The 26,102-nt window shown below is 44.9% G+C and overlaps 1 protein-coding gene across 7 annotated transcripts in view; it reads right to left on the bottom strand.

Moving 5' to 3' along the window:
- Positions 1–26,102, bottom strand: part of epha7 (eph receptor A7) — a 54,782-nt gene that overhangs the window by 4,434 nt on the left and 24,246 nt on the right. The window contains exons 6-15 of one of the 7 annotated variants that reach the window (XM_031581120.2): positions 8,712–8,836; positions 7,615–7,783; positions 6,995–7,139; positions 6,005–6,060; positions 4,219–4,344; positions 3,574–3,759; positions 3,379–3,440; positions 3,012–3,221; positions 2,531–2,746; positions 670–863 (exon numbers count right to left, since the gene is read on the bottom strand). In XM_031581120.2, the coding sequence (XP_031436980.1) occupies positions 670–863; positions 2,531–2,746; positions 3,012–3,221; positions 3,379–3,440; positions 3,574–3,759; positions 4,219–4,344; positions 6,005–6,060; positions 6,995–7,139; positions 7,615–7,783; positions 8,712–8,836 (1,489 nt within the window). The remainder of the gene's footprint in view (positions 1–669; positions 864–2,530; positions 2,747–3,011; positions 3,222–3,378; positions 3,441–3,573; positions 3,760–4,218; positions 4,345–6,004; positions 6,061–6,994; positions 7,140–7,614; positions 7,784–8,711; positions 8,837–26,102) is intronic. The other 6 variants (XM_031581121.2, XM_031581123.2, XM_031581124.2 and 3 more) reach the window with 6 other exon arrangements.

The raw sequence follows: 26,102 nt of genomic DNA, 5'->3' as shown, positions 1-26,102 counted from the left end.
TTGTTCCCTGAAAGAGTCTAGTTAAATAAATAAAAGACACCATCACATTCTGACAAAGGCAGTAAGCTTTCCGTTTTAAAATCCATCCTTCTGCTATGTCCTTAATCTCACATGAGGGAGAAATGTTTCGACTGTAAATAGATTTCATCTGAAAGATGTCACAGTGGGGCTCAGCGTTCCCACAGAACTTAAAAGTCTCAGGGACTCATTACAGGGATTGATTTAAAAGCCCTGCTATTGACCAGAAAGCCATGGAAGCAGCTTTGCCATTATTGATTCTGTGGCATTTATCTCTCATCTTTAAACCTCAGGAGATAAATCAGCCGCTGGATGCTTTGGATTGTTCTCTAATGAAGTTACATACAAATAACTGGAACACACACACACACTCAGACACACACACACTCTCTCACACACACACACACACACACACACACACACACACACACACACACACACACACACACACACTCAGACACACACACACACACTCAGACACACACACATTTGCTCACTCAGACACACACTTACTCAAAAGCATAAAAAACAGAGGCTTTGAGGACTACAGAGACCTATAGTCTGCACCCCCATAACCACGGAGCCCTGTCCAATTTCCATAAAGAATAAAGCTGTAATGAAGAGACATTAGAAGAGAAGAATCATCCTTACCTCGTACACGTTCCCATTGGAGTCTTTAAAGTAGTAGGATTGCGAATCATTTTATCAAGGATGCCAACGATTTGATCGAATTTGGGTCGATCTGCCCGGTCCTTCTGCCAGCAGTCAAGCATTAGCTGATGTAGGCCTGGTGGGCAATCCATGGGAGCGGGCAGGCGGTAGCCCTCCTCAATTGCCTTTATAACCTTCAAGACCCAAAGCAGAGAGATTGTTAGGGCTCATTACTACCAAATTACCACCCATTTCAGCAGGATCCCTCCATTCTCAAAGCCATTACTTCCTTTAATCAAGCAGTTTGTAAACAGCCACTTCAGAGTATAACTCTTTGGTGTTTTCACCAATTACAAACTTCTGGACAGAAAGTAGGTTAACCCGATGTGATTGCTCTCAGTCAGCTTATTACGGTGAAATGACTGCGAGTTTGAGGAGCTGGTCGACCAATATTCAGACGAGGGACTAATAGCGCTCTACTGTGTGTCTCTGTGTGCAGCAGGACTGAATGTGTGGAGCAGCTGTCCACACCTGTCACGGCAGTGGAACTCCCTTCTAGTTAATTAAGCACAGGTTTACGAAGTTTTCCCTAGACGACTTCACCACTCTGCTACAGCACTCAAGAACCTGCGCTACGTTCTGTGGGCAGCAATTATCAGCTGAATGACTGATGAAATATGTTCAGTCATTGCAGAAATACTAAGAAATAAAGTTCATAAGCCTCATCACTATAAGTACCTAAGCTTCTCTCAGTGTGTTTTGTTAAGTCTCAGTGTGCACACCCTAATAATGTGCATAGGCAACAATAGGAGGATATGAGGAATAAAGGCGTGTTTTCTTTTCTAGTCCAGTCTAGAAGTCTAGAAATCCTCCATAACTGAACTAACGGTTTGAGTTTGTTTATTTTGTGCACATATTCATCTGCCATTCCTGTCATGTCTTTTCAAACAAGACTGAGCTATGGAGGGAGAAGTGTCAAAACAGTGAAACTGTTGGGGAAATGTAAATATCTCTCCTCTTTTGCATCCCCAGTGGAACTGTTTGCCAACATCCTGACAGTGAACAAAAATTTCTGACAGTGATGTCTGCCGAGTCCCTGAATGTCATATAATCCCACTTAAAGACTCCAGTCGTGCAGCTTATTAATATCGCATGGTTGTTGCTCGACCAACAGGTAGCAAAAAGGCTAAACGGATAAATTAGGCTTAGTCTCACAGATAAAGGGTGTTTCTACTTTGAGCCTCTCTGTCATTTTCCAAAAGAGCGAGCCTAACTGGGCAGTATACACAAGGCAAGTGCTCTCAAACAGTGCTGGATTAAAATACTTTGACTCATAAATGCTGTCTGCACCACGCAGGAATTTCAATTTGCTTGTGCTGTGATCAGCATGATGAGTGCCACTGCAAAGCTGATCTGTCCCAACTGAAGTCGAGACAAAACAATGTCCATCCATTCAGGGAGACAGGGCTGGGATGGGCTGGGCTGGGCAGCAGCTCAACTAGATAACTCTGAAATGGCCTGCACTGACCTAATGAGAAATTGTAATCACAGTATCTTTGCTCATTATAACAGGTTTAATAGTCTTTGTGAATCCCTGTTCAAATACAGAATGGAAAGCAGAGCCTGTGCTGTAATTGGTAGTGTTTTAACTGAATGTAAAATGTCTCCCAAAATGAAACCATTGCTCGGATTTTTCCCGGGAAGGATAAAATGTTTCCAACAGAGCTCTGTCATTTTCTGTCAGTTCATATTTCTTACACTTGCATTTAAGTAAAATCAAGCTAGCAAAAAGGCTAAACGGATAAATTATTAAACTATTTGTTTTCATAGTTGTTTTGGAAGAGGGCAGTTTTCCACTCACATCTTGATTGGACATGTCCCAGTAAGGCCTCTCCCCATAGGACATGACCTCCCACATCACAATGCCGTAACTCCACACATCGCTAGCTGATGTGAATTTACGGTACTGGATGGCTTCCGTGGCTGTCCACCGAACTGGTATTTTCCCACCCTGTTCAGTAAAATGCAGGTCAGTGGCAGGAGTAAAGATCAAATTCATTATATCCTGCATCTTCCCCTAAAACATCAATTAGAAAGCGTTAGAACTCAGCACGGGGCATTAATAACAGTCCAGAAGAACATTGACCAGACATGACATGCTCTGAATATTGAATGGAGTCAGGCACGCATGCTGCTATGTGTTGATTCTCCTCCTCCTCCTCCTCTCCTCCTCCTCCATTTGCATGCATTGGCTTGAATATTCTGAGACGGTGTGCGGCAGGGGGGGGGGGGAGGTGTGAGGGGGGGAGGGAGCGGTGTGAACGCTGGCTTAATTGACTCACCGCTGTTGTGTAGACAGCCTCGGGATCGTCGTCTATCACTCTTGACAGGCCAAAGTCAGACACTTTACATACGAGATTGCTGTTGACAAGGATGTTGCGCGCTGCCAGATCTCGATGGACATAGCCCATATCAGAGAGGTATCTCATCCCCGCTGCGATGCCTCGCAGCATCCCCACCAACTGGATGACGGTGAACTGACCGTCATGTTTCTGCACGAGCAAAGCAGACACGTCGGGAGATGAATTCAGTGTGTCAGGATGAGAGACATTTTTCAATTAGGGACACATGACAGTTTTCATCATTGTAACATTACAGTATAACCAATGTGTGAATCTACTTATGTGACAACTACAAGCAGGACCTCACCCTAAGGAAGCCGTCTAATGAGCCATTTTCCATGTATTCAATCACAATCATGACGGGCTTTCCTGCAAAACAAAATGTAAATTCCATTATTTCACCAACGGATTCCTCTATTGAACAGCACTAATGTCATTTGCGTTTCTTTTACGCATTGCCCTGATAAAATGCAGATAAATGTAAATGATTGTTGTTCCTCACCTCGGGTCACCACCCCCTCCAGATGAACCACATTGGGGTGGTCAAACTGGCCCATGATGCTGGCCTCGCACAGGAAGTCCCGCCTCTGCTTCTCAGTGTAGCCCACCTTCAGGGTTTTAATGGCTACTGGCGAATCCCGTTTCCCTGGCAACTTAATGCGGCCGCTACACACCTCTCCAAACTCCCCTATCCGAGGCAAAAGACCACAAAAAGGTGACTTCTGGGCGGGTGAATACCTCAGCGAAATTTTTAAATAAAGTGGTTATGACTGTGGCTGGAGAAATAATAAGGCATGCTAAGAATCTGATCCAAAAACACACAGAACACGCCTGCAAGACAGAGCATTATACATTCCCACACGCACGCTGATTTATACCGCGGCCACACTTCTAAAGCCAACGTGACAGCTATTTATCAGCGCCGTGCATCTCTGTTTGCACACACGGTCCGGGAGCGCTGGAGCTCATACTGATGACAATGAACATTTGTCCTGCACGCACACACATTATCAATGAATGGGGGATGGGGGGTGGAGGCAGTGCTCTTATTGGAAGGGTAAATATTTGGCTGTCAGTGTGATGTATGAGCATGGCGAGTGGACACACGCAAAGCCAGAGCTTCCAAAAGAGAGACAGCCAAACTCACCTGCTCCGATCACGCGCTCAATCTTAATGCAGGATGCGTCCAACTCCTTGGCAAACTGATGGACAGCCCTGTTCGGGTCCTCGTAGGTTTCAGGGTCAATGTATGTTTTGGTGCCTGGAAATTTAACTGTAGAAAGGTAAGAGGATTACTGTTACGATTAAATATGCACGTGCCTCAGAGGGGGGCCTGACAGATGCACAATGGCAGAGGGCAGGCGCTCAGGAGGAATTACTGAACAGTGTGGTGATGGAGAATACCTGTGTCAAAAGGTCTTTCCCACACACGCCCCAAAGACCATTCATTTCCCCCCAGAATATAAAAACACAAAATATCCTTACAATTTAAAGCCTTGCTGTGCATTCAGATTATTACCATGGCTCTACATGATAACAGATTACACATTATCACTTGTCCTGTATATTATCTCTGTAATGGTACATTTTCAAAGCTACACCCAATAAACTACAGAGAGAAGTCGACTCTCATTTCTATGTCTCCTTGAAAAAAATGAAATAAATAAAAATGTCCTTAAGTCCAGAAAAGTATTCTTTCAAGGAAGTAATACAAAAAGCAGACACTGGGGATTAGATCACCTGTCAAAGTTAATACTCCAGTCCGTTTGATCAGAGCCAAGCAGTGAAAAACTACATCCCATTAACCAAGAACAGAAAGAAGAAAAAAACCTCTAAAAACTGCTAAATGAACTGAAGACTGGCCTGTAATTAGATTACTGATCAGCTGGGAGCACAGCGCTTGGGAAGCCGACAGGCTAATATCCTCTGGGCCCTTGAAAAGTATGTTGGCCGATTCAGTAACATAAACACGGCCTCATTGTGCTCCAGCAAGGCGTGATGGCAGCTGATATAATTGCTTCGTCCATCCCAGCTGTCACTGAATCTGATAGGAGACATCTTATCACAGCCACCCCCCCATCTTTTGTGGCAGACAAATTGGGTCTACACGTCGAATTTATACACTATCTGGCTTCTGTCGGCTGGCCATTGTTTCGCCATTTAATATCACTGAGCACCTCTATTTATGAGCTGCTGTGGTAGAGGCTTGTTTGTGTCTTAGGTTGGGCTAGTTTTTTAACAGCAGGACCTGTGCCATCCCGCACTCGATCTGTCAGACGCTTAGCAGCTTTGGGTGTGAGCGCGCTTAACGGGCCCTGGGTTTGGTAGCAGAGCGGTGTGTGTCACCCTGACCCTTTGTTTCCGAATCAGTAGTTGGCCTACAGCGCTGATCATTACAGCAGTGCTGGGGAGGCTGTCTGCAGCTGGATCTCCTGGGGCATCATTACGAGTGTGAGTGTGTGTGTGTGAGAGTGTGTGTGTGTGTGTGTGTGTGTGTGTGTGTGTGTGAGTGTGTGTGTGTGTGTGTGTACAAGTGTGAGCATGTGTGAGCGAGTATCTGTACACAACAGAAAATCCTGCTGTAACAGGAGAACTTGGATAGAGTCTTTATCTCAACTGCTACATGACAAAACAAATCTTTAACATAAGCATGTCTACCTCATGGAATGAGGTTTTTGTGACCTTTCTACTGTTCTGGAAATGTTCACTCCTTCAGACATGCTTTACTTTCAAGTATTTGTACTTGGGGATGTGGTTTGCCACTGCACCATAATTGTGACATTTAAAATAACACCAAGATGTTGGACTGAGTTAAGAGCTTTGATGAGAAAGTCTAAACATATCAGAAGCAATTAGGTATATTCCAATGGATCCTGCCTCTAAAGAGCTGGTAAAGTGGACGGAGTAAGCCCACGAGAATCTGCATGACTCACATTGGAAGTAGAGCTCCTCGTCTCCTTCCTGGTCGGCCTTGCTGTAGCCACAATGCCTTCGGACAGAAAGAGGACATTAAAGAAATGAATTGGTGTTGCATGTAGCATGTAGCATGTCAAAGGGTCATTTGTAGTTCAGGCCGTAATGACAGTAGTGAAATGCAATGGGCATGTTCAGAAACCGCCGCAGTACTGAAAGCAGTGCTCTATTGTGTTTTGAGGGGCTTTTAGAAAGAAAACAAGTCTGACTATGCGCTGCTTTATCGACCCCGTAGTAAATGCATCAAACCCAGCATGGTAAGAAAAAGATGGAGCAGCACTCTGGAGTATATTAATGTAATGACTGCGCCCCGAGCCATGAAATAATTTTACAAGGTTTGCACTTTGATAGTTCACTGGGAAATTGATTGCACCGCAGTAGTAGAGGCACAAGTAATGGCCATGCATCTGGGTGATAAGATAAATACATCAAATAATAGATCAAGTAAAGGAGGACAAAAACACAGTACACATATGCATTCCACAAGTCCATCCTTCATGCTAGGCCTCCCGTAATGACATGGCCACATAGTGATGAAATGATATGTGGGACAATCTCCACAAGAAAACAGAGAGGTGAGGATGAGGACGGGGAGATTGACACGTATGAGAGATGGTTGATGACACATGGGCAGAGGGCCAGGTCCCGTGCTGGATCTGGCACTGGAGTATGTTATCACATCGCCGGGTCATTACACTGACCGCAGAACGAAGAAACCATTCTTTTCAAAGCAAGTCTTCCCAGATAATGGCTCCATTACAAAAAAAAAAGAAAGAAAAGAAAAGAAAAGTCATGCAAAAATGGTGTTTTTATGCACAGTGAGAGGGCTGGGAAATAACACATCACAATCCATTAGCACAGCATGCCACAGATGATGGGTGTGTGTGAGACTCCATGGCAATAGAGGCCCGTGACTGACAGAAAGACTAATTGACTGAGCGGAGACTCACAGCAGCGGAGAGCCAGTGGGGCCCGCGATAGCGTACCTTCTCCCAATGATGAAGCCGAACACCATGAACACCAGGATGATGGTTCCCGCCACGGCCACCACGGCGATGATGATGACGGGGTTCTGCTCACTGGAGACAATGGTGGCTGAGAGAGAGGACGGAGGACACGGAGAGACACACACAAAAAAAAGTCCAATTATTTGATGAGAAAAGGTATACTCGGTGCTACTCAGTCATCCAGCAAGAACGTGTTAAAGTGGTAACCCCTTTCCCGTCCTTCTGGGGAGCGCGAACGGGCTGCTTCTATTTTTGGGAGCTCCGCCCGCACAGTGCTAGTGTTTCAGAAAGTGGGCTTAATGGTCCCACATGGTGATGGCCATGCCCTTCATTTGAAACAATGACACATTCAGGTTGAATTGTTTCCCATTTAGAATCGTTTGAGTAGCTAAAGACCAGGAACATTTGCATACTGCTGAGATTTCACATTATTCGTTTTTTTTAACAGCCTAGTGTCGCACTGTGAAAATGTACATTTAGAAAAAAATGAGAATATACAAAACAAAAAAAAATACAGGAGAAAAGTTTTTGTTGAAATGATTTTTGTGTCGTTGTGAAGGTACCTGCTGGCTCTTCTTTAGTGGTGACCTCGAGCCGGGGCCCGAAGGTGCCGTAACCCGCGGCGGTGAACGCCCGGATCTGAAAGACGTACGCCGTGCTCGGCTTCAGGTTGTTTACTGTAGTCGATGTTGACTTGGATTTCACAGTGGAGTAGATGTGATCCTTCTGATCCTTTTCAAAGGAAAGGAGGAAAGGAATATGAAAATGGAGCACATGTATCTTTTCACAGGAAGAATTCTGGCAGAGTTTCACCTTAAGCATGAAAAAGTTTCAGATCGATGTTATTTCATTTGAAAAAACAATATGATTCTCTCCTCCACTCGTAACTAAATTAAAGAAATATAGTACACTTTACCAATAAGACAAGTAAGACATATATAGCCATCCTAAACGTGTTTGCTGCAGCAGGTAACCACTGTAAAAACACAGTGTATCTCATCTGTAAGACATTGGTCCAGCAAACCCTTATGGAGCGCTGAAAGCGTTGCGGAGTGAAGTCATGCTTGTTTCCAATTTTACAGCTGGGCGGACAATGGCCACAGGACATGCCACAGTAGGGGGAGTCCCTAGAGCCTGAGACCCTGGGCAGAGGGGGAGCAGCAGGTCTTTTGATTTGAAGTGCAGACACCAGCAACCCCTCTCTGACTGGCCGCAGAGCCTCGCCTCGCCTTCATCCTTAAACCTCCAGGCGTGCCAGCAGTCGGCTGTACAGTGGATGTCTAAGTGTACTTGACAAAACCAGCTGACTGTGAGACCTGTTGCGTGTGTGGGCTGGCGTAAGTGCGTGTGGGAGAGGGTGAAGGAGCAATGACTAATTAAAATCGTATGAGTGTCTCATTGCGTGTTGCAATTACAGGACGAAGAATACGTTTTTTCCACCGCCAGTATGGTCTTACTCTCAAGCGAATTGACACGTAATGCGCCATGACACTGAGACTTGATGAGATCCTGCGTGGGGGGGAGGGGGATCTAGAAAAACAGACTTGCTTTTTTGCACACAAACACACACAACAAAAACATGCACATACATGCCAAACGCTCCTTCACACACACCTACTCCAACATGCCTATCATGGCACCAGGAGACACGGCCACTCACCTTCTCGTAGTACTTGATCTCGTACTCTGTGATGACGCCGTTGGGCTGCTGGGGCTCGTGCCAGGAGAGCTGGATGCTGCGCTGCTGCACGCTCTGCCGCATGACCTCGCTGACCTGAGACGGGGCTGTTGGAACAACACAGAGGCATCCGCGCGTGTGTCAATAGAAGCCCAGCTGATCCAGCCCCAACTGACAGTCAGTCAGACAGCTGACAGTCAGTTAGACCAATCAGCCCCATACCGCGCCAGCCAGCCGGGGCCTCTACCATAAACAGACCCCCCCCCAACGACGCACGCCGCCCCACCTCCCGTCGCACTCCAACCCTCCCCCCCGATCCGCTCCCGACAATCTGATGAATATTCACACGACTGCCTCTCAGGGTTTACGCCTTATAATGGAAATTTCAATTACAGTGCAAACAGCGGAAGATAGCATTATCCCAGCCAGTGTAAAACTGCAATGTGTGGGTTATGAATGACAATTAAGGCAAATTAATTCTGACGCCGGTAGTGAAGCAGGCAGCACTTATTCTCCCCTGATGACAGATGCATTCAGGAAAAGCCTTTTAGAGAGATATGTACCTGTAACCCCACTGCACTCGTTTCCTGTATGACAATTATCTGTGCGCATTTTGAAGAGTTTGTTTCACCGTGTACCTGTGCCGCGGTGTCTTGCAGACTACCATCATTATGCATGCCAAATAGTGCGCTTTGACAAGCTAATTGTTTGAAATCCACTCGTTTCATACCATTTACTGTTATGAACACAGCCACTATGTAAAATACTGGCAGAGGCTTTCAGAAAGAAAGAGGTCTGGAAGGATAGCATGCTCTTTTCTCCACTTCTGAAATAATTACAGGCCACATTCTCTAGCTACATATTACAATCTCCGGTTTAACATTACAACGGAAAAGTCCAAGGAGAAAGGAGAGTTGGCCCTCTCCACCATTACAAAGTGTACACCCTCCAAAGCTATCTGTTGAAATACGGAGCAGTGCTCGCTGAGCTGGGAAAAAAGGGTCCATTCTCTTGTGGGGTTTGGGGCTGCTGGCGGCTGGGGGCTGGCGGCTGAGAGGACTGGTGATGTCTTCATGTCATGCTTAATGACCCATAGGGAGCTGAGCTGTGCGGTCGTGACACCGGCTGACCTCGGATCTGTTTTTAAGATGACCCCGTGCTAATGACTCTGGCTGGATTAAATCCTCATTAGTGGTCGTCCGTGGCCCTGACAGTAATGCATACGACAGGAAACACCAGAGACCTCAACAGTCAGCCGTGTTTTGACATCTCACGCGTAATCCAACTAAAACAGTACGGTGCTGTATCCTAAGCAGTGTGCCTTTGAACAACCACTCCCTAATGCTCTCGCTCGCTCTCGCTCTCTCTCTCTCTCTCTCTCTCTCTCTCTCCAGGCCTGTCTCTTCTTGCAGGGACAAGCTCCTCAATTGAAAAGCTGATTCTGATACAAGGTTCTCATTTGAATGTACATGCCAAAGACGCCTCAGCTTTGAGCAGTTTAGTTCTGGCACTTTGGCTACCTATCCAGATTCATTGTATGCACCAAGTGTCAATTACCCGCCAAGGACTTGGGCAATGGGTGTGGGATCTGCAATTCCAAATGACAGTGGTACAGATGAAAACACTTCTCCTGGCAGTAATTGGGCATTTCTGCATGTTACTGTCTGTCACCTGGCAATACTTGGCAGTTTATTTGAGGGCTTTTGGATGCCTGTCTGAAGGCCACGCACTTTGTGGTCGCACTAGAGAGGCGGTATGTGGGAAAGGCTGGAGAGAGCTGGAGAAAACACAGAGATAGACAAAGAGAGTGAGAGAGAGGGAGAGAGGGGGGAGAGAAAGAAAGAAAGAAAGAAAGAAAGAAAGAAAGAAAAAGAGAGAGGGGGGTATGACAGTCAACTGTGAAAAACTACAACAGAATTGCATGTCGCCTTGGTTGTGTAAATGGAACATGTGTTTTCAAGGATTTGCTCACTCTAAGCTATGGGCTCATTCTCTTGGGCTTCCCCATCTGTACCAGGTACCATCAACTCATCCCAGGAATCCGTAACAATGTGCAAATACTTCAAATACCCAAATACTCTCAAAGGGTCAAAGGGTCTAGTTCTCACTTCTCTCTGTCAACTTCATTTAGTGCCTCCACTCTCACTTGTATTTGCAGTTAAACATTATGAGTAGACATACTCCACAGAGAATAAGAAGGAAAGAATTGGACCTGAAAGGTGGATTGAAGCCCAAAATAAGTTCAAATTTAAAATTGGTGAGCAATAAGACCCGGGTCCATTATTGTTATGGACTCTACAGTCAAAGCCCATTCCTGCGACTTCCTGTCTCTCCCCTGTGGATTATTTAGTGAAGACTCTAGACCAGCCACTAATGACATACTTAACATTGTGGAGGCCAGACCTAGCCTAGCGCTCAGACACTTTTAACATACCTGAGGGGCTTAGTGTACCAGAAAATTGTATAATTGTTATGTCTGTCTTAAAGTGACTGTTTGGGGAAGAAGCATTTGTGCAATCATTCCGCAATATTAAACAACCTATTAGTGACCCCAACACCTCTCCTCTGTAAAGCTAATTCATTCAGAACCCTCTCTCTATCATGCCACTGCTTTAGAATACATTATGAATACATTAAGCATGGGAATTTTAATATCCTCTCCTCTCCCTCTGCTAGTTAGTACTCTTTCTACAGAAAATATAGCAGTGAAATGTCAGTTCATTATATAATCGCCGTTTTTGGCTCTTCGGCATGGCCTGTGAAGTAGAGGATATAAGCTAATTTTTTAATTACCAAACTACTCGAGTCAAGCTTGGAATCTCAGTGCCCATTTCGTCCTTCCATCCATCTTGTGGAGACACAAGATTAGTCAGGAGCTTAACTGTATATTAAGTGGGATAGCTTCTCACTTGTGTTTAAATCACTCTAAAGAGGTAGATTACAAGGACTATTCTTTACTAAAGCCTGAATATGGTTTTAAAACTGACAATGCCAAAAAAGGACTGCAGTGATGGTTTGAGGGCTCCGTGCTATTAATAGCACTTTTGATGTATAGCATAGGAAACATGTCAGACGACCAACATGCATAGGGAGTTGTCTTAATTTCATCCAGTCGTTACCAGGATTTTTTTGATATTTATGATCCACTTTGCCTGCACATTCAACTTTTAATAGCCTGTGGCCTCTCGCAGACGTCTTTTCCAGATCTCCATGAAAACATCAGAATCGGCGACGGAGCACTCTCGGGCCGGACGCTAACGAGGCATGACGTAATCTCCTCTGCTTCCATTTGACATTGTGACTCCGTACGGAGGGATAAAGAGAAGAAGGGGAAGAGAGGCTGGGCGCTTCTCAAACGCTGGCAGCGCCCGCAGGAGAGCGTGAGTGGCGGGCCAGCCGAAAAAGCCGCCTGACGCCAGCTTCCTCGTTGTTATCCTTCACTTCTTCACACCGCTCCGACTAGAGAGCAGGCCGAGCGGGAAGCAGAACGGCTGGCGGAGGAGAGGGGATTTTCAATCATTCGGGCGGATGGCACACTGGGAGCGGCCATAAAAAACGGAGCTGCTGGATAACTCACTCCGCTACGTATAGCCGGGTAGAGGACCAGTGAGTCAGAAAATAAAGTGCGTAGATGATGATAGGGCCGGTCTTTGATGAATGTGAGGGGGACTGGCAGAATTGGTGTGACAAGCCTCATACTCCTCCGGCTGGCTCCATTCCTGTCCACTGTGCTCAGGCAAACACTCTCCCCAAGCCACCAGCACTGAGAGCTTTGTCAGCTTCGGTTAAAGTCAGGGGAGGGACACGCTAGAATTGTCCAATGCTGACAAAATCTGTTTGGGATTCTAAGTAATGCTTTCATTTAGCAGAATGATGTCGGCATTTGCAGTAAAGTATCCTTTAAAAAGTGAAACATATTCTGAGCTCATACCTGAGTCTCACTTATGGAAGTGCTTCACTACCACTTGTACCATTAAGTAGGATTAAATCCACATTAAATATACATCAGTGTATCCATTTGCTGTTTAAAATGCACTGAGAAATCCTGGCTTATAAGGCAGAGCACGAGAAGCTAGAATCCAGAACTTCTGAAAAAATGACTGACAAGACAGGACTTTTGACCCCTGTGCCTTCAAAAGACGGGTCAGCATGAAGGCCATACTTCAGTCTAATTGAATAATAACCGTGATTTCAAGGAGAGTCGTGTGCTTGTATGAGAGCTGACACCTTTCAGTCTGATGTGCAGATGATTAATACACATCAAATCATTCCTCACTGACAACCCATCAATGCTATAACGTATCAGTCTCACATCATTATCTTCATGTCAAAGACCTTTTCGTCCTTTCATCTTTTTTTAATACATTTGTTTTCATTGGGGCCCCAGTATATCCTCACAAAAATACCAAATGTTTTCCCAGGAGCATTACACACACACAAAACATGACAAATATAATTTTCACATACAATTATATGCATTGAAAACTTTAAAGAGGTCAGTATAGTGCTGGACTGCATACTACAACCCAATACTGTATTAGCAGCAGTGCAGACCCTGGTACGACATACTGCATATATATATATATATATGTATATATATATATGGGGCATCTGTGCATTAACCCTTCCATCCCCCCTACTGGACGGGTAAATACTGTTGCTGTAGAGAACAGATGGAAAAAATAGACGCTGGTCAAAAACCATAAAATCCCTAAATCTGCGCTGCTGATTTCTCTCTCAGTTAAGGAAATTGCAATGGGGCTCGCAACCTGTTCATGGTACGTTAGCTGACATGAGCATTGCGCATGGCTGAACTTGCGCATGGCTGCGCGTGGACAGAGTCCCTTTTAACCTGTGATGTGGTCCCACGCTGAGAACTCAGTCATCAGCTCTGAATGCTCTTCCGTACTGTAACAGAGGCAGTAATCACTGGTCATCTCTGTCACATAATTGTTTAACCAGCGGGGTCTCCACTTACAGGAAACCCACTCCACTCCACTACTTGGTGTCAGGGTCCAAATTAGGGATCTGGGCCGGGAGCCTATCATCATCTAATCCAAACACACTCATGGCCTGTCCAGCTACTAAAAGTGCCCCATCTCAAAAACTCTGTTTTCATGGGAAAGTATGCAAAGCATTGTCCATAATCATTGTAATTATCGATGGATAAAATCAATGCTAGCAAATCCACGTCTAACCCCACTAAAAATCTAAATCTGAAAGGAACTGTACTTTGACTTTCTGTTGTACCTGCAGGCAAAACTGCAAGAACCATACAAATACCAGCAAAACACAAATTCTGCTTCGATTTGGTTTCTGTTTGTCTTGTTGTCTCTACAATAAAATCATGAGGTGAAATAAAAGAGACAATAAAGTATATGGCATTTAATTTATACATGGCTATTCAAGCAAGGTTATTAAACTTCTAGGAAACTGATTCAACCCAGAGGAGACATGTACTCTCTTTAAATGTGATAACATCATCATTTTAAACTACGTACCCCACAGCTCATTTACATTTACCACAAATCCTGTGCCGTTCCCCCTGGGAAGGACAAAGCTCAGTCTCATACCATACATTTCATGCGCTGCCAAGTATGGGCTTTTGTTGACTTTTATAAGCAATCAAAATTTCACCGACAATAAACACAAGTCGACAAGAGGAAGAGAAAAATATAAATTCTACAAAACACAGGCGTGTTTTCCGGGAGGTCGTTCTGGAATAAATGACAAGGTCAGAAACTGAGGTAAAGCTCTGAGGATTTGTAAATAAATCTCCAAGATTTGCTCAGTCAGTTCTCAGTCCGAGCCCACTTAATCAAAGCATTAGCTCTCTGGAGGCCGTACAGTGCCGTGTATACACTCCTAATTGCAGAATTTCCTGAGATCTACTGACATTACAGCGCAAATTGTGTACGAGTATTTGCGTCTGGATACTGGAACGGGCTGGTGGATGTTGAAGTCATAAAAATCAGCCATGCCAGCTCTTAACTCCTTTCTTCCGAGCCATTTCAGAACGGTGATTCTGAACTACCTCCCCACACGTAGAATGTCACAGTGAATACTCCAAGCTAACGGAGACGTAAACCAGATGAGAAATGCAAATCCTGGGGCGCTCAGTAATTTAGCCTGTACCTGGCTTTGCTTATCGCTCCTCCCTGTGACCTTTCCGCTATGAGCTGCTACAAGATGTGTCTTTCCAGATACAAGGTTGGCCTAAGCACACATATGTGTGTTTGCCTACCCGCTGACTTTATCTTAATAACAGGAAGGTCTGGATGTGATGTCAGGGCTCTGAAGCCTGGCTTTGTGGCTGCAGGTATTCACAGGAGTCACTAACCAGCCAGGAGGACCCGAACCTCCTCATTTCTATTAAATGTCAAAGTACATCCTTAAGCCTTTGGAGTTTCTCTCTCTCTCTCTTTCCCTGTCTCTCACACACACACACACACTAGTAGAGTACATAGGAACACATCACCGGTAGATTATTCACAAAAAGGCTTTAAAATAAAGGGTGGTCTGAGGTCAGAAACACTCCTGTTATTTAGGGCTTTTGTAAGGCATCCAAGGCCCCTTATCTCTGTGTTCCTACTGAGGCAGGCCTCCATGCCTGAGCTCTGCTTCCTTTATCAGCAGTGAATAAATCATATGTTTGGCATAGTAGTGCTGAGAGGATATTAAAATTTTGTATTAATACAGCTAAACTGTTCCACAGAAACCAGGGGAGCAAATGATCAGTCGGAGTTGGCATCCTAAACATCCATTTATTACCGAAATACCTCTGTCATCACAGAGATGATCACATTAATCAAACCTCATATGCTCTTTAATCACAAACTTGGACAACTTCCACGCCGGCAGACTCCTACCCAGAGACCCCCGGTCCTGTAATTTGCAGTGTTCTCCTGAGCGGGCTCGCGAGCGCTGAATTCTGCTGTGAAGTGCAGAGCCCTCGATGCATCACCACTCGCAAATCAAAGCTGGAAAATGGATCACTGTTCATCCTCGAAGAGGAGCAACCCCCGAAGCCAAACAAATCAGTTTGGACAGCTGTGTGTGTTTGTGTTATGATGAGGACAACATATTCAGCGTTAGAGCCCGCCACTGCATACCTTGCTGTGGCAGGCACATTAAACATGGTGTTGGACAAAAAGCGAGCAGTTAAAAGGCAGCCTTCCTTTATTTTTATGTGTTTGTGTGATCTGCATGTGTGTTTGGTGATTCTTCATTTGGCCCGAGACAATGCAATCATTTGTCAGGCGAGGGGGCGCATCTGCAAAAGTGTGGACATGCTCCATTGTGGTAGAAATTGGCATCAGAAAGCAGGAAAGAGATGAGAGCGAAGCTGGTCTTGTTCAACAAACCCTTGAATTTTGGCCCAGGCCAGACAAAACACAAAATGAAAAACAGCTCAGATTGCAGCCAAAACAAAACAGAACCAAACAAAAAAAAGGAAAAAGGGAGGCTATGCTATTTCTTTTTGGCTCAGCCAGGTTCACGTTGCCCATGGCAACGGCCCCCCACTTTAAATGACTGGCTATTGTGGTGCAGGTGAGGTGGGGTGCTTGAGGTTAGGTCACAGCCACACGTTCCCTCCCAGCGCCATGCCTCACAGCACACACACACACACACACACACACACACACACACACACACACACACCATGCCTCACAGCACACACACACACACACACACACACACACACACACACACACACACACACACACACACAGATACACACACACAGTCACACACGCACACACACACGCACGGACACACACACACACACACACACACACACACACACCATGCCTCACAGCACACATACACACATGCCGCGTAACCCAATAAAGCCTGACCGACCGTCACCAGAAACACCAGAATCGCCCCGAAAACCCCTCATTGTGCCTTCAGCTCTGTCATGGCTGAGGTAACACTCTAACACTTCCACACCTCGTGAAGGCACCTGGGCTGCCCCGGGGGCAATAATGACCTTCCATGGAAACACAAGGCACCTAAGAGTGGGCGTTACTGATGAGCAAGACTCATTCCTGCGTAACAGCCAGGAGTGCCCGTCCCTTTTTAAAAATAATAACAAACTGATGTCTGCGAGCCACACTCCGGCACGCGGCACACACCCTGTGAAGTAAATACGGAGTAATCCCCAGGTCGCTACAGTCGCTAGCAGCAGTCATGATGAGTAACACAGCTTCCAGACACTCCAGACTAAAACACAGAGCTCCGCAGAGGCCAGACCGCGGCAGCTGCTCTTGCGTAAAAGTCTCCTGAGTCACCCCCAGCGCTCTGTTTGTTTTGTTGCATCTGTCACCATCAGTAAGCTGCCCAATCCTTCATCTGTCTCACGGAGACTTGAAGTCTTCATTACAGTCTGACTAACATGAAAGGACACGGCACCAGGCACCACATTAGGAGCCAAGCCCACGGTCAGCCACACTCAGCAGGTACTTTCCACACCTTCCTACACCGACGTGAGTAACAACAAGCTGGCAGAACCGATGATAAGCTAAGAGCGACTCTACATCACTTCTGTGGTTTGGACAGCAGGAGATGAGTGCATGACTGCTGTTTCTTGCACGACCAAAAAGGACTCATCCTGAAAGGGTTTCCTATATCACAAGATGAAAGACTTAAGCTCTTTTTTGGGGGATTTTTTTTTGTTCTCTTGAAGACAACCAAGCTGATTTCCACACTTCTTTGCCTATCACAATCAGTTCTCATCCCGCCTGTAATGAAGATTTATTGTTACGTGCGTGCTGAAAGCTCTTTGCCCGCATAAAGCTCATTGGAGTCTTCAGTTCCCGGCTCAGGACTGGGAGAACGCTGAATACCAGGTGAAAAGGCTGATTATTCTTTGAGTTTTTTTTCCCACCCCGCCCAGGAATCAGTCGGTGATTTCAAATGTCTGCAACCTGAGCTGCGTTGAGTGATATGCTACCTGCTAAAACAATGGCCTCTCTCAGGGCACCAAGGCCAAACTCCAGACAACTGAGACTTTCACTACTGCACACAAAGGAGAGGCTCTCCGTGTCCTTTGACTCCCTCACACACACACACACACACACACACACACACACACACACACACACACACACACACACACACACACACACACACACACACACACACACACACACACATAGACTCTCTCACACACACACAGACTCACACACATACACAGACACACACACACGCACACACACACACACACACACACACACACACCTTTCCACGTATATAACTCCTCTTTCTCTATGATTGGCTGGTATGAGAAGACTACGTTGCTTTGCCAAATCTGCCTATAACTGGCGCATGATCAGGAGAACACATAGCGGATCAAATAAAGAGGCTAGCCTTATTCCCTGACATGAGAGCTAATCCTAATCCACTTCACCACTGTTTTGTTAAATGACAACAACCTTAATACTGTTTTATGTGCTGGGGGTTGGCAGGTATGGCTAGGACTCGTAATGCTCTAAATACAGTGTCCTTCAATCTCTGCTATGACATGGTATTTTGGCCCCGTTCGAATAGACTCAGGTGGTATACACTCCTCTAAAGCTCCTAGTGTCCTGTTTCGAGGTTTTCCTGATTCCTTTGTTAATCTCATGAATCAATATGCATTTAAAGTAAGGCTTATCTTCTCAAAACGTTGCAGTATATGTTGCAGGTTGCTATAATCCCCCAATTTAATGCATTTCACATATTCATTTATTTATTGTAAACAGTTATTGCTCTAGAAACCATAAACAAGTACATGTTATGTATTATGGAATGTCTTGAGATATTTATAGATAGCTTTCTTTTCGACAGTTGGAAAAACACACATGACATGTTGTATTATTACAGGCTGAAACAAACAGTTGATCAAAATTCTCTTTCCCATGGCGAGTAGAATCACGTTTCAATGAGCATTCTTGTTTATTCATCAAAGTGACGAGGAGATGGGTCAAATGATGCATAAAAATGAGATATGTGAAAATGTAAAAAGATTGCCATTGTTCACAGCAAAAGAGCATTAAATATGGCAGTGCCGTGTCTTAAAAGAGAATGCAATAATAAGAGCAAACGAGGAAGAAACAGCTGTGTATCCAATGGACAGTGTACGACTATCAAACCATAAACACTGTCACCAAAGGTCAGGCCAATTACTTTAATTGTGTTTGATTGCAAAGCACTACAGAAAGAGCAGAGAAATGTGTTTGAAATAAATACGGATTAGGTCACAAATGATGTGTCATTAAGTAATCACTGAAGACACATTTTTTTTGTAATTGCTCTATTACCTGGATAATGTTTTCTAATTTAGGATCAAAGCAACATTTCGATGCCTTTGTGGAGGGGGTTATTGGAAGTTCCTGATAATGACAAACCCAAGGAATGGTCAAATAAAAGTTAGCTGGGCTGAGCAGATGAATCACTCTCTCTGCCAGCATGAAAGGAGCACAGCGAATGGAAAGGATTGAAACGTAAGAGCCAAACAGAAAGCCTGGCAGACGCTTTGAAGTTGGGGCCTGATTAAAGTTTGGAGCGCAGCCAGACACACAAAAAAATGAAGTCTTCACTCTCAGTTTTTACTTTTCTTCCTTTAATTCAAAGAAAAGACAGGTATTAAATGTCCAACAACTTCTCATCATGCCTGTTTTTTTCCCCCCTCACATGGGAGCATTTGTAGAAGAAAGAAGAGGAAGCCAGGTCCATCACTTAAGTAAATATCTGCTCCCAGTCACATAAAACCCACAGTCTCCACGTGGAACTAACCAGTAGTCATTATCTTGCAGCTCTTTTAATTGTGTTGTCTCTTAAAATGCTCTGCTCTAACACAATTGCCATTAATCAAACGGCACCATTACAAAAGCCGCTGTATCCTGTTCTTTGTCCTGTAGGCTTAATTGCCTTAAATCCTCAATGCTGAAGGATAGCTATTCCCATCTATAGCCCACTCGCTGTTTCAGACGGGCACAATGCGGATTGGAGATTAGAGAGGAAGTGTGGGCCCTAGACATGTTTTCTGATGCGTACATATCTGCTTTCTTACAGCACTGACCTCAGCTCTCACAGTTTTTCAATTTCATATTTATTCATTATTATATTTCTTTTCTCTCGGATGGAACACTCTCCAATCTCCTCCACTTCCTGCTAGTACTAGTGTGCGAGGCCTAGGTCCTACTGAGGCTGTAGGCTACTATTCTAACCATGCTTTTGAGACACCCAGCCCAGGTGTTGCTGTGCCTTTAGGAGCGGTGTGATTTAGCACTACAGTAATTGGCATGTTTTCCTTGTTGGGACATTAGGACAGAGGCTTAGCTCTAAGTGGGAGGGCTGGACAATCGTTTGCTTTCAGGGCGTCTTGGTCTCTATGCCAACCCCCTTTTCCCAATTACCCAATACACACTGGCAGACAGACGCATTTACCTCTCTTTGTGTCACCGAGCAGCTTTTCTTAGAACATCCAGGTCTACTTGGTTGCCCGTTAATTGGAGGATGTTGCCGTATTATTATGTAAATACAGGAACTTTCAATCAATTTATATGGGATTGCTTTCTGTAAGCTGGAGGTAACAAAACTAACAACTGATAAAGACCCGCTGTGTGGCCCTCCCTGTAACACCTGTTGCCCACCCGCCAGACAGAGAGAGAAAGAGAGCAGCCCAAGCTCATGTGTTGATGGGCCTGTCAATATTCATCATGAGCACACATCAAGCAGAATAGGGCCTTTTTCTCTCACTTACTGCTCTGCTATGCCCCATGCAGCTATTCTGCTAAAGTAACAGTTACTGAAAAAAGGAAAGAAGGATTATCTCACAATGTAAAATTTCGAAAACAATCCTAGAAGATGTATCAGCCTACACCACTAGAAGATGTATCAGCCTACACAGCTAGAAGATGTATCTGCCTACACCGTTAGAAGATGTAATCTGTCCGTTTACATGTTGTAGAGGGAAAACAATGGAGCATGCAGCAGTGTGTATCACAGCGATGTCCTCGACTCCAGCCAGGTTGTTGACACCTAATGCAGTCTGAGAGCAGAACGCTTGTCAAGCTGGGGCCTGCTTTGAATGCTGCACTAAATATGACAACACGTGCTGGCAGTCGGCTATCCAAGCCAGGAGCATGGCAGCAAGGCAATTCACGGCAAACTCAAAGAATTAAAAACATTTTTGACTCTAACACTCTTCTCGAAGGATATGTGGCCTTCCCAGTTTCATTGAAATGTCATTGTACCTTGGAGCATAATACACTGACAACAGAGCCCTGTGTCTTTGGAAGAGGATCATATGGTAGATCCTGCGGGATTCTTGGAGAGATCAAAAGTTGGTGCACACAGACGCTGTATCCAGACATTACAGGAAAACAAGTCTGTCAAGCCTTTCCCTATGGTGTAGCAGACATACCTGGGCCCATATTCACAGAGCATCTTAAGCTGAAGGCTTAGACGTACCTCAAAACTTGCCCATTTAGGAGAAACTCCTACAAATAACACTAAGACCAACTCCCAAATAACGGAAAATGGCAGTATCTATCGTTCAACATTACAATGTTTTGGAATGCAGAGGCAGAATTACTGCAAAAGATACCGTATCAATCAACATGGAGTAATGAGCCTATGGAGCTCAGAAGGGAGGCAATCACGTCAGTCAACTGAAACAACCCACTCAGTGGCAAAATCGAAATGAATGTAATGTTTGATTGTAAAATCAAACTAGCTCCTGTGTACACAAACATGTCATCATACAGATGTACTTGTTTTTAACTGTGCAGAGATACTTTGGTTTGAGGGTGACGTATTCCATTATTACTTTGTGTCACGTATTTATTTATTTGTCGTTCTTCGTGGAAGTCTATGAAGGGCATGCCTACTCACCGGCACAGACCTGTCTCTCATCAACCAATTACAGAGGTCTTTGAAAGCAAGCTTGTGCATGAGACTTGACTTGACGACTAGCCATAGCAACGGAGTCTTTTTCTTAGCTTAGGGGTTTTTGCTTTTCCTTTGTGAACGTTGGGCTCAGCAGCTTTGGGGATAGGATTTAGGAGAAAAACGTTTAGTACTCTTAGTGGATGCTTTGTGAATACAGGCCCAGGTGTTTTTCTCTATAGTGTAGACATCTTTGTGAGTGTAGTGCATTTCAAAACGCATGCTTTTGTTTTAGATTGCATCTCTCTTATCTTTTTCCTGATACTCAGTGTTTGTAAGTTAAAGGTTTTGTTGCACTTTTTTTGCAAATAATATTGTGCAAATAGATGATTTGGTAATGTTTTACACTCTCTTCACAGTAGCTCTCTCTACTATGCCCTGATAACCAGAGGTCAATGATCTGCTTTATTTTCATTCTTCTTTTTAGATGAGTTGCTCCTGTCAGAGGAAAACTATTCTTTTGTACGGAAACTGGTCAGTTTGAGCTTGTTCATTTTGAGGACTTTTTTGAAAAGAATCACAAAGCAAAAAAAAAAACTCACTTTGAGCGGCACACTCCAGAAGGTTGCGTAAAATGACATGTCCAAGGTTGGCCATCCAATTAAATTCATCACTGCCTTACACTTGTCCCGATGAAAGTCTCATATCAGACATACACACACACAATAAACATACTTTTTGAAACCTCAATGAAAATACGGAGAAAGGGCCCAACTGGCCTGGGAATTAACAAAAGCCTTTCAATCCGCTAATGATTTCACCGTACCAAGGCCCTGATGGATCAGCAGGGAACTGGAGACGCCGAAGCCAGGGACTTTACAAAAGCACACACAACCATTTCTCTCTCAGCATTGTCAGCCTCCTCCACAGCCCACTAACTAACACACTCAGGTCAGATGTGCTCTCCATCTGCTCCAGAGCGAATTCTCACACACCCGTCTGTGAGCGCCATAATCTTTTTACTGTTGTTTTACACTGTGCCATTAAAAGCACGGCACCAGATGGCAGTCATATATTCCCCCAGCTTTGATAAAAAGGCATTAGCGCTGGGACGCTGTCAGCACGTGAGGTGGGGCCCGCCAGCTGATGAAAACTAGCAGGTGCCCGCCACAACTCTAGGCCGAATGCTAAGGCGTTTTGACGCGACACCTTCCAGAGGTTGAGAGGTTAGTAATAACGGGCTGTGGCGGGGGGTGCCCGCTGCCGCTCCGAGTGAGCTGGGTTGTGTCTGGGTTCCCCTTCTTCTCCCCCCCCCCCCCCATGGTAGAGTCGGTCGTGACTCAAACTCATTATCATTTCTATGCGTGATGATGTGAGGAAAGGGGAGGGGGGGTGAACCAGGGGGGTTGAAGACATAATTAGTTCTCCTCACCGCAGGAGACAGTATGTTGATGAGACAATGAGAGAATGAAAAGAAGAACTTTTTTTCCCATCATGCCCTTCATTTCCTTCCGTGTGACAAAACTCACAAACTCCTAACAAAATTGTATTAATTTTTTTATTTTTTTTGGGCGCAAAATAACTCCATTAGTCTGAGATATTGGGAACAATGGCTTGACTGGGGTGTACCGACACAGTGCGATCAGAGCAGAGTGCAGTTGTGTGAACATAGAAGTATATATATTGTACTCTGGAGATATTGTGACAAGCTGAAATAGACTGTGGCAAGATATCAAATATCTCTAACATTAGACTGCAGGCATCGTTTCCCAGGACGTGGCAGTTAGATTTCTACCTGTCACAGCAACTAAAACATACTGCTTTACAAGACCTCCCCAAATACCACAGCTGTTTTGTAAAAAAAAAAAAAAACACTCCTTTCACATAGCACGCCACTAGCACCAAGAGAATAGAGTTATGGCTGACCAGTGTGTGTTCATAGGGACTTAGGCCCTATCAGCTACCTTTGACATGCATCACAGTTCAGGCCTTATTACTCAGGGTGCCTTTCCCTCTGACAGGAAATGAAACACGTTTCTGCAATGGTGACAGTCTGCTGCAGGTTCAGCCTTAAGTGTGGGACCTGTCACTCAACTCATGCATTGGAGGGAAAGAGAGGGGGAGGGGAGGGCGAGAGAGAAGAGGGGGAGAGGAAGAGAGACAGACAGATGGACTGACAGACAGATAGATAGACAGGTTTACTGTGCCATCAGTCATACAAGGGCAGTAAAGAGAGAAGGCTCTGCATAGCATGGGCAGACAGCTCAGAACTTATGTGATCTTAACAATAGCCTGCCTGTGTAGTCTCTGAACACACAAATCACCTTTCAGAAATAGCACAAAATAATGCTTTTCAAAATGGACAAGTTCAAGAATACTTTTTGCTGAAACACTCTTGACTCTTGTACTCCTTTATGAAGGCATAAAATTACGAATTAATTCATAACCCAAAAAAAACCCTCTTTAAAAAAGTAAGTAATCAATATGAGAATAGCCGGGTGAAAAACAAGATAATGGTGTGCTGAAAATACAGTTTTATCTCCCCGACAATCATTCATTCTCATTCATTCATAATGGACACTGGACAAAAGCCTCCTCACCATCAGATATATTTTCATTACGGGTGCATTGTTCCCAGGTTCTCATGCTGTTATTTATCATAACTCTCCCCTGTATTATCCATACAGACTGCTCCAATTAGTGTCTGCCACTCAAACACCGTGGACAATGACCCGCCGAGCTAAAATGAATCTGGTAAAAGATTTCCATTTCCGTTCAGTATAATATTTCTTAAGACCTCCGGGACCGCTACCCAGTCTATGGCTTGTCGAACGCGCAGCAATACATAATGCTGTGTGGTTATTGATTACACAATGCTGTGCGGTTATTGATTACATATTGGTGATTTTTAGCTTTTCCTTCAAATGTAAGGAGAATTTAAGCTCTGAGGTATGTCCAGGAGATTCAGTACATTGTGTACGCCTCCCCTCAAAGGGGACACGTCTCCATTTCAGGATTTTCTTTTCTTGCAGCCATTAACAATGTATTTACTTGTGGAAAACTTAAGAAACTTCGTTGCTGCTTCGCAGGCTGGGAGATGAAACCGAATGAGAGCCAGCATTGTCTTTCAACTCAGACAGACTCCCAGCTGAGGCACAAGGCGTCCTAATCATGAAAGTTACAGCTTTCACAAGTGTGTATCAAATGAAAGCCATGCTAACATGTCCCACCGACACACAAACTCAAACACACACGTATTATCACACACACCAAAGACAAGCCTCCCCCACACACACACATACACACCCTCCTGCAAACACACAGATGGTCTGTGAAAAAATATAATATAAAACGGTCAGAGAGACACATCTCTTTTTCTCAGCAGAATTAGCAGACCTATTAACAGGATGGAGGATAAATTTGCCATATTTTCCGGCGACATTTATTGGCGGGTGACAAATCTGTCATTGCAGCTCTCCAGACTGCGTGTAAAAAAAAGGCGCCCGTGTCCTGCCCGTGTCCTGCCCGGGCGGAGAGCTGGGCGTGCGGACGCCCTTGCGGACAGGGGGAGCGTGACGCACTTAAAGCCCTGGGTTTCCTCCGCGAGGGCCGGCCCTGCCCTGCCCTGCAGCCTGTCCACTTGACGTGATAGGGACCAACTCAAGGGGAAAAAAGGGAACAGGGGCTACTGTGAGGTGGTGCTCGCTCAAGCACAGAAGATTCAGGGGGATTTGGGGGGCCGCGGCTGCCAGCAATAAAAGGCTGAAACAGGATACTTGGGGAGATTAATTACCTAGATAGGGCACGATAATGCCATTTAAATGGGAAAGTAATTAAAGTGCACCTTCCATGAAAATTATTCATTGCTGACGGATTGGGTGACAGACAAATCAGGAGGCATTTGCGAGAAAGCTACAGGTTAAGTGCTGAAAGCCTGCGCCTGGTGAGACCACCATCGCTTTAGCGCGGCTGCTGAATATCACTGTTTCGTCCAGCTCTCATCAAATGACAGCTGCTGTGTGGGGCGATGCTTTAAAGGAGAGCGAGAGAAAAAGAGGAAGAGGGAGAGGGAGAGGGAGAGGGAGAGGGAGAAAAGAGTAGGTGGTCAGGGCAGGTAATGTGACACCACACACACACAGACCCTCGACAGAGAGACCATTCACTTCACTGGTCAGCTAAAGAGTCCCTCAAATCTAGCACTCTATTGCTGCAAATCCTTTAGCAAGACATCTTCTCACTGTTCCCAGATGGTCACTATGGAGAAAATATAATATACACTACAGCATAACTATGCATACTAGTCATGGCCTAAGGTCTTAAGTCTGAACTTTTGAGTGTCCCATTAACCAGTGTATAAAGACTTGCAGCTTGGCCATGTAAATGAATGCATGGCATTGCTAGTCTTTCTTGACTTCAAAAGCTGTGTTAGCCCATAAATCTCCCTTAAAACCAAATGCAACAAAAAAAACATTGGAGAGATATTCGTTCGGCTTAAAT

Source organism: Clupea harengus, chromosome 15 (genome assembly GCF_900700415.2).
Source record: "Clupea harengus chromosome 15, Ch_v2.0.2, whole genome shotgun sequence".
Taxonomy (NCBI): Eukaryota; Metazoa; Chordata; class Actinopteri; order Clupeiformes; family Clupeidae; genus Clupea; species Clupea harengus.
Note: the sequence above shows the minus strand (reverse complement) of the source record. Positions and strands in the feature narration are given on the sequence as shown.